Genomic DNA, 9,031 nt, shown 5'->3' with positions numbered 1-9,031 from the left:
CAGGGGGATCTTCCCAACCCAAGGATCAAACTCACGTCTCCTGCACCTTTTGCATTGCAGACAGTTCTTTACCACCAAGCCACCAGGGAAGCCCCTCTGCGTGACTTAATATTCTTCAAATCAGTACACTTTCTCTTTCCCTTTGGGTCGCTCTGTGTGGCATGCAGGATCCTAGTTCCCCGACCAGTGACTGAACCTGTGCCCCATGCATTGGGAGTTCAGAGTCTTAACCACTAGACTGCTAAACCATCAAGGAGGTCCCTCAGTATGCTTCCAAATGTCTAGTAGCCTTAATTTAAAGCAGCGATATTAAAACACAGTTTGTGCCACTTATATGTTTCTGACACCTGTTAAAATAAATACACAGCCATCACATTTAACAGTGCTGGCCCCTGCCCCCATAAAATCACCTTGATAGTACATAGCCCTTGTAGTACATAGCCCGCACTTTGAAAATCTGCTCTGCCACAAACTCCAAAGAACAGGAGTTTGAAGTAGATAAGCCACTCAGCAGGATGGTGGCAAACCCAAGAGGGGCCAGGGCACTGTGAGCTTGGGTATCGGGGTAAGAAGCGTGAGCTTGTAAACTCGCTCTGGGAACGTGCCTCTGTTCCTCCCAGGAGTCCTCACCCGCAGGGTCAGCCCGAGAGAACAGCTCAAACCTGCCACCTGGAAGTCAGCCTAATGAGAATTTCCTGGCTTGAGGTTGCCCCACCCTAGTGAAAGACCTGTAACGGGAACCTGAGTCTCGCCTCAAATGTTCGGGCAATTCTGGGTGTAGTTGGTTCAGGTGGTATCAAATAAGAGCCAGGAAAATGGTGGCTGAGAAAGGAGAGAGGAGAAGGGAGGAGGAGGAAGCAGGTGAGGCGGGAGGAGGAGAAGGGGGTGGCCGGGGATTTGGTCAGAGCCAGCAAGTCTCTGATAGTCTGTTTTCCTAAGGGAAAAAAACAGCTTGAAAATGTCTGCTCGTCTCAGCCAGCACTGCAGGTTTCCTTAGCTTTAGGGCCATTGTAGCCCTGCACTTGTTTCTGTCTTGTATTATTTGCTTTTACTTAAATCTCTCTTATAACAACCTAACACCCAATAGCAGAAAACACATAAGCAAGCATGACTTTCCGCTGGCTAAAATCTCTTCACAGGCGTTTCAGACTCAGATAAATTGCTGAGAAAATCCTAGCCTGATGATGCCATTTATTTGTGACTTTGTTCCCCCGAACCTCCTTTCCCTGTGCGCTTGTGCACAACGCAAGTAAGGATGGCTTAGCGCTCGGCTAAGACCAGAAATCTTCCTGAAATTCTTCCCTCGGTCTTCAAATCGCTTTCATCCCTCATGGAGGAAGAAACCACACCCACACATCAGCAGATGATGAGAAAGGTGTCTTTATTGGGTGATTTTTTTAAAAGGCATTTTTGTCTGGCCTTACAGGAATCATTAGGGCACACCCACCACCAAAAAGTCACGGATGACTGTCTAACACAGCACGGATGACTGTCTAACACAGCACGGATGACTGTCTAACACGGATGACCTCACTAACACAACGGACAAACTGTAGAAGCATTTTGGGGGAAATTAATAAATTAGGGGGAGGAGGTGGGTGTCCCAGTTCCTGGGGCTTTGGAGGCCTTCCAGCCGATTCTAGCTCCACAGTCTGGGCCCTTTAAGAATGTACCATTTCCTGGAATTCTAGAACAGAAGAGGTGAGAACAGGGTCAGCGGGGAAGGCTTGGCACTTTACAGACAGGCTACTGCCAGTGAGGGTTCTGAGGAGGAAAGAGAACCAAGCGCATCGTCAGATGATGGCCATGGCCCCCTCCAAGGGCGCAGAAAGAAAAAAAGATGTCACTGACAGCCTGCGTGTTCCATCCTCCTGCCGAATCTAGTGTAACAAACATCTTTAATTTTGCATCAGAGCCCTTTGTGTTAGAACTTGCCAATCCAGTCATTTCGCTTTGACGAAATGTAGCAGCCCATTGTAGCAGCCCATCACAGTACCTGTGCTCACTCAGCCTTTTGTCTGGTCAATTCAGGACAGAAATGGGAGGTCTCCTCCTCCTGTTGGGTAGCTACTTATTGTATATTTAGGAAACATTTAATGGTTTGGGACTTTGCACTAACTTTTCTCCACTGGACCCTAACCTTGCCCCCCAAATTTATATTACTAAGAGATAATAATAAGGTGTGGATGCCACAGAGTGAAGCTGAAAACTAGGATTTGTTTTATATTTATTGGTAAGCTTTGCTTGTTTGAAAAAGCTGTCAGTGACACCTTATGAGTAAGTTTAAATAAATCTACCTTCCCTTACCTAAACTATTTTTCTATCCATACAGGCTACATTAACTCCCTTGTAGTAAGTGATGGTGGTATCATTTTGAGTAGATTTTTTACATTTTAATTAGTACCACCATAAGGAACACACAGAAGTTCTCCTGAGCTGACATGCACGGAGTAGGTAAAACATGTGGTAACATGACAGCAGCAGATGAAGATAATCCTCCAGACATGCAGTTACGATGAAATTTGAATACAGGGCTCTGCACGCAGAAGGCTGCGCAAATGGTGACTGATTTACGTGTTCTCTTAGTATTGCCTCCTTGGTATGCTGATGTCCAGGAAAACATATTGCTTTAAACCCTTGCAAGCTAAGATCCTTTCCTACTCAAAAGGATCAAGCAGACACTTCAGTATGAGGTGTACTTGAGAACGTCAATTCTCCCTTATTCAGGGAGACTCAAGTCCCACCGCTGGAGATCCCTAACATTGTTTTTCAGGTACATCAGGGTGTCTTGGGCCAGGCTAGTAGCTAGTACCGTGGTCAGGTGAAGGGTATTTTCTGGTTCGTAGACAGTGGTCAGTGGGACTACCTTCTGTGGTATATCCCCACGCCAGAGTCTTGACATAGATCATTTGTATCCTCAATTTACTTTTATGGATGAAAAGACTGAGGCTCAGCAGGCTGAAGGTAGGGGGGTTTTAACCTGTATTTGTCTGACCTCATGGCCTAACCCCCCTGCCCCGGATGCCGCCTGAGCTCAAGTCTCTCCTGCCGTGTACAGGTGTGAACATACCATCAGCCCCGATCTTCCCGTCTCCATCATTGTCTGCAGCTGCCATCAAGGACTTGGTTTCTGACTCGGTCAGTTCTCTAGCACCACTCTCAAACTTCTGGAGGAAAAACCTACAGGATAGTGAAGATTGAGGGGAATGTTTTTAAAAACCACACACATTTCTGTGTTCGCCCCTTTCTCTTCCCCTTGAAGCAAACCATCTGTTCCCAGCAACCACAATAATCAGTCAAGATCTTAGCAAGCAAAAGCTTCTTTCATTGTCGAGACTAGTGGACCTTTTGTTTAAAAAATTCTTTTTTTCAGAAGTTAGCTGTTAAGTCAGTTTGCCAAGGAATACTCCTAAGACTAATGACTTTTTGTCCCCAAGTCTTTGGTGCTCATATTTAGTGTTTTGTGAGTCAGCGTGGCTGACTGCCTCATGCTCTGCTCTTTCATGAGAATCTACTGAGTGACCAGCATCAGAGCTGGTCATTGAAAGATACTGGGGAGACTGGCCTCCACTGCACCCCAGCCCCACCTAACAATGTTGGGGTGCTGGTCGGGCTTAGGACAAAGCTCACTTCAGCTCTTCTTCATCCAGGTACCCACTCTGGTCGTTGTCTATGAAACGAAAAACATCCTTCACCTGACTGGCTGACATCTTAGCAAGGCCCGATGTCTGGAAGAATTTTTGGGGTTCAAAGGTATCTGGATCTGAAAAACAGAGAATAGGTTATTCTGATGCTCGTTGGACTGCATTCTGTCTCTGGACCAAAGTGATGTCAACTTAGGATGTTAAAACTACTTTACATAATATCATTGAGCTACAGGGATGCTCTGTTTAAAAAAACTTTTTTTAAAGGCCAAGTAGGGCTGTGACTGGGTCTGGATTCTGAGGCAGCCAAGACCACATGCCTTCATACTCTCATCTCCTTTCCCCCTCCCCAGATTTCCCTCTCCACTTGACTCTGTCCATCTCCTCTTCTCTGGCCTCCTCTCGTCTGTGCCTCCTGATGCCCTTTATTCAGGCTGGGTATCCAGGATGGCAGCCCCACTGGTCTAACTGATGAGAGAAACACAATCATAGGATTCAAACAGGCTACGGGGATCCACTGATTCCTTTTTTTTTTCTTCATGTTTAGTAAGTTTCTTTCACCATACAGAAAGGGATTCTATGCTCAGATCTCCTATTTCTATCATGTAGTTATCTAGTTAATAAGTTCTTCCTCTGATTCCCATGCACTTTCAGCCAGTTTGCATTTTAATTTTTGTAACTTTTCAGGAGCTACCGATTTGTGCGAGAAAGCCGCCGCCGCCTCGCTTCCCGTTTACCTTGGCACTCCTGCAGGGCCGCTGCGATGTCGTCAGCACTGAGGACATCTGAGATGCTCATTTTCCACCTGTTCTCACAAAATAATCGAGATGTGGTAAATGCCTAGCAGAAACATGCACATCTCGGGGGAGCACACCCCCCAAGGCCCACAGAAACTGCACATTTGTTGAGCGATTTTAAAGTGTAATAAGCGTATGACCAGCTAAGACATAATATCCAAATAAAAACCAAATACTGAAAAGATTCCAGCCCCCTTCGTCTCAGTGTCCTCTCTTGAATATATGCCAAAGATGAAATTAAAAAATACAAACTGAAGAAAGATTTGATGCTGCTTTCTTGTAAAAAAAATATATATTCACATCATCAACCACTTATACAGACATCTACAAGCCATTCAGAAGTAGACCATGTTACAAATGCAATGGCATTTTAATACACTAGCCAGAGAAATGCAACATTGCAAGTTTCACTTACAGAAGGACAGAGCTTGGGCTGCTTGCAGACTCTCTACAGAAGGGATGCCCTTCTGTCCCGAAGGATGGGAATCAGAGACATCAAAAACCCATTTACCAGAGATCAAAATCCACCCATGTGTCAACTCCACGGGAAAAGAACCCGAGCACCGCATGCACCAGCCTAAAATCCATGTAGGAAAGAAGAGTCTGGGATCTGGGTGGTCCACCAGCTACTCACTGTTTTAGATTTTCCTCCAAGAAGAATCAGGAAAAAGAACTGAAGGAGCCAATAAACAGATGCGCTTTTGCTACCTCACTGACGTACCTTATATAGGATTGAAAAAGCGATAGGAAGAACCTCTTAGATTTCCTTTTCAAGGATCAGGTGGACATAGCTCAGATGTCTCGTTTTACTAATTAAACCTTTTTTTTTTCTATTTATATCTCAAAGGAATGTGGGTAGGAACAGCCAGTTTTCAAAACCAAACCTCAACAAGCCTTAACTAAGGTTTCAATTTTGCAAACCAACCCTGCTGGCCAAGTGTCAAGACACCAGAGGCCTGGTAAAGAGGAAACAGTGGTTGAAGTGAGGTAAACACATCTGAGGGGCCTTTGTCAATTGAAAAGGGCTCCCCCCGCAGATGTTAGTGGCTGCCATCAGAGGCAGGTCTGTTGTTGGCCTCTGAAACTTTAGATGTGTGAGGCCAACCTCAGGCCAGGGCTGACAGACTCAGGGTCAGTGTCAGATGGGTACAAAGCTTTGTCCCACCAAGGGGATAGATGGGTTAGATGGCTTTCTAAAAAAGCCTTGACTTTGCTGTTGCTCAGCTGTACTTTTTTTTGGTTGACATATAGTTGATTTACAATGTTGTGTTAATTTCTGCCGTGCAGCAAAGTGATTCAGTTATACCTATATGTACATTCTTTTCTGATATCCTTTTCCATTACGGTTTATCATAGGATATTAAATATGTGCTATGCAGTCAGACCTTGTTTTTATCTATTCTGTATATAAAAGCTTACGTCTCCTAACCCCAACCTCCGCTCCATCCTTCCTCCAGCTCCTTCGTCTTCGGCAACCATCCGTGTGTTCTCTATGAGTGTGGTTCTGTTCCTGTTTCACAGATAGGCTCATTTGTGTCATATTTTATTAAAGATATTAATTAATCTTTTAGGCTGTGCCGTGTCTTCCTTGCTGCGAGCGGTTTTTCTCTGGTCACAGTGATGAGCAGGGTCTGCTCTTGGTCGCGGTGTGTGGGCTTCTCATCCCGGCGGCTTCTCTTGCTGCAGAGCACAGGTCTAGTGTGTGGGCTTCAGTAGCTGCGGCACACGGGCTTAGCTGCCCCACAGCATGTGGGATCTTCCTTGACCAGGGATTGAACCCACGTCCCCTGCACTGGCAGGTGGAGTCTTAACCACCGGAACACCCAGGAAGTCTTCATTTGTCTCATATTTTGGAGTCCACATATAAGCAAAATCATATGGGATTTGTCTTTCTCTTTCTGACTCCACTTAGTATGATAATGTCTAGTTGCATCTGTGTTGCTCTCAGCTGTATTTTAAATTGCACCTACTAAAAAGGCAAAAAAGGGGAAAATAACTACCCATTCCCAACCCCATAGCTAAAATTTGCAGAAAATATATGAGGCCAGGACTTGGGACCTCATAATTTGTTTTTGTTTTGTTTTTTGGGTTTTTTGGCTTTCCGCAAACCTTTTATTGAGTCCTTATGTGGCCATCACTGTGCTACTTTCTAAAAAAAAATTATGGCAGAAAACATAGAATATAAAATTTGCCATCTTAACCATTTTTAAGTGTACATATAGTAGTGTTAACTACATGTGCGTGGTTGGACAACAGACCTCTGGAACTTTTTTCCTTTTTTTTTTTTTTTTTTTTTTTTTGCTGGGCCGCAGCACTTGGGATCTTACTTCCCAGACCAGGGATTGAACCTGAGCCCCCTGCAGTGGAAGTGAGGAGTCTTAGCCACTGGACTGCCAGGGATATCTCTCTAGAACTTTTCCATCCGACAAAACTGAACTCCGTACCCAGTGATTAAGAACTCCCTATGCTCCTTCCCTCAGCCCCTGGCGACCACTATGCTACTTTCTGTCTCTAAGGGTTAGACCGCTTTAGATGCTCCTTATAAGTGGAATTGTCCAGTATTTGTCTTTCTGTGACTAGTCTCTTTCACCTAGGAAAATGCCCTCAAGGTTCATCCATGTGGTAGCATATGACATTTCCTTCTTTTCGAAGGCTGAATCCATGTGTTTTAAAAGTCAAAACTGATTCCATGTTGCAATCATAATTATTCAGTGTTTTTTTAGAGAAGGATCTCAGGACTCTTACCTGGGGGTACATAAATCTGGACAACCATCTTCAATTTCCTCCCAGATATATTCCCCTGCTGCTATGCCTCTACTTCTGCTAGTGTTATCAATGAAAAGTTTCTCTCAGGATCTCCTACAGCATTTTTTTTTTTGCATTGTATAAGATTTTTATTTTTATTGAAATATAGTTGGTTTACAATGCTGTGTCAGTTTCAGGTGTACAGCAAAGCGATTCATATTTCTGCGTTCATACATGTATTGTTTTTCATGTTCTTTTTCCTCATAGGTTATTACAAAGTATTGAGTAGGGTTCCCTGTGCTACAATAGGTCCTTATTGTTTGCCTGTTTTATGTATAGTAATGTATATGAGTTAATCCCAAACTCCTAATTCATCCCTCCCCGCTTTTCTCCTCTGGCAACCGCAACTGTGTTTTTTACGTCCCTACAGCATCTCTTAAATTACCAAACCTCAGGTCAGCGCTGTTTCTGTCTTGCCCACATGATGTTGCCTCAAATGCCTAGCACAGTGCCTGACCTAGTTAGGTGCTTGGAAAGTATATGATGAATAGATATATAAAAACAGCAAAAAGAACCTGAAAACAAGATTTCCAGACAGCATCCACTTGGCCCAGTCTTAAAAAAAAAAACACAGTTTCTGAAAATAGGTCTTAAGAAATTAGGTTGCTGACATTAAGTTGCCATAGAAACTGGCTGAGTTCTTTCTTTCTGTGGCAGGGTTTACAACTGTCCATAGAAAGACATTTAAAAAAATCTGCTCATTTAAATGAAAACAGCATATGGGTTAAACCGAGACACTTTAGATATTCATGCTGTTTTTCTGATAGAACCTAAAGATAAACAGAGACCCAGTAAATGATGTCTGAATCAGGAATGTAACCAGGATTCTGACGTGAATCCCACTACGTGCAATCTGGGGATCAAAATGTTGATTCACACAGAAGGACAAAGACTGTGATTTCACTACTCTGAGGCGCCTCAATCAGGGCTCAGTTGTGTCCGACTCTTTGCGACTCTAGCCTGCCAGGCTCCTCTGTCCATGGGGTTTTACAGGCAAGAGTACTGGAGTGGTTTACCTTTCCCTTCTACAGGGAATCTTCCTGACCCAGCAGTTGAATCAATTGCATTGGCAGGTAGATTCTTTACCACTGGTGCCACTTGGAAGTAGTCAGAATCGTGGAGGCAGAGACAGAAGGGTAACCACCAGGAGAGGGGAAAGGGGGAGTCGTGTTTAATGGTAGTCAGAATCGTGGAGGCAGAAACAGAAGGGTAACCACCAGGAGAGGGGAAAGGGGAAGTCGTGTTTAATGGTAGTCAGAATTGTGGAGGCAGAAAATAGAAGGGTAACCACCAGGAGAGAGGGGAAAGGGGGAGTCGTGTTTAAGGGGGACAGAGATTCAGTTTGGGAAGATGAAAACATTCTGGAGATGGATGGTGGTTGATGGTTGTAAAACAGCGTGGATGCACTTAAAACCATAGAACTGTACACTTAAAATAGTTAAAATGGTAAAGTTTATGTTATGTATATTTCACCACAATAAAAATTGTTGATTGAGTAGTCTTCCTTGTTTTGGTCACCAATTCCCATGAAAGAGAAGAAAGAAGCATTGGAAATAGACCTTAATTTGAGCCCAGATCTGTCCTTTATTAGCCATGTGACTCTGGACCCCAGTTTCCCCTGTTGGGAAGTAGGAGCAATGCAAATACCTGCTCCATCAACTTCTCAGAGTTCTTCTGAGGATCATGGAGCCAAGAGCAGGTCTGCAAATGTCCAGAGGGGTCTCAGTGTCCCCTGGTGAATCCCACCCTGTCCTGCAATTGCTAGAGTATTTCATTTGTGTATCT

At 44.2% G+C, this 9,031-nt stretch overlaps 1 protein-coding gene across 2 annotated transcripts; it reads right to left on the bottom strand.

Annotated features, from left to right (window-relative positions):
• Positions 1 to 1,412: 1,412 nt before the first annotated feature.
• On the bottom strand, positions 1,413 to 5,468 carry LOC102269577 (oncomodulin). 2 transcript variants are annotated; one of them, XM_070362675.1, is made up of 5 exons: positions 5,076 to 5,468; positions 4,382 to 4,449; positions 3,631 to 3,763; positions 3,071 to 3,180; positions 1,413 to 1,687 (listed from the first exon to the last, which is right to left on the bottom strand). In XM_070362675.1, exons 2-5 carry the CDS (start codon positions 4,440 to 4,442, stop codon positions 1,662 to 1,664), a joined length of 330 nt encoding a protein of 109 aa, XP_070218776.1. In that variant the 5' UTR covers positions 4,443 to 4,449; positions 5,076 to 5,468; the 3' UTR covers positions 1,413 to 1,661. The 2 variants fall into 2 exon arrangements, with proteins under 2 accessions (XP_070218776.1, XP_005902995.1); XM_005902933.2 differs by lacking the exon at positions 5,076 to 5,468 and having other exon boundaries at positions 4,382 to 5,001.
• Between the last annotated feature and the right edge of the window lie 3,563 nt (positions 5,469 to 9,031).

This window comes from Bos mutus, chromosome 25, assembly GCF_027580195.1.
Source record: "Bos mutus isolate GX-2022 chromosome 25, NWIPB_WYAK_1.1, whole genome shotgun sequence".
Lineage (NCBI taxonomy): Eukaryota > Metazoa > Chordata > Mammalia > Artiodactyla > Bovidae > Bos > Bos mutus.
Note: the sequence above shows the minus strand (reverse complement) of the source record. Positions and strands in the feature narration are given on the sequence as shown.

Excerpts from the sequence above, each read along its gene's own strand:
- LOC102269577 (XM_070362675.1), bottom strand. The coding sequence starts at position 4,442 with ATGAGCATCTCAGATGTCCTCAGTGCTGACGACATCGCAGCGGCCCTG. Across the intron at positions 3,764-4,381 it reads GGCCCTGCAGGAGTGCCAAG|ATCCAGATACCTTTGAACCC; the intron begins GTAAACGGGAAG and ends TCTGTTTTTCAG. Across the intron at positions 3,181-3,630 it reads CTGGATGAAGAAGAGCTGAA|GTTTTTCCTCCAGAAGTTTG; the intron begins GTGAGCTTTGTC and ends ACTATCCTGTAG.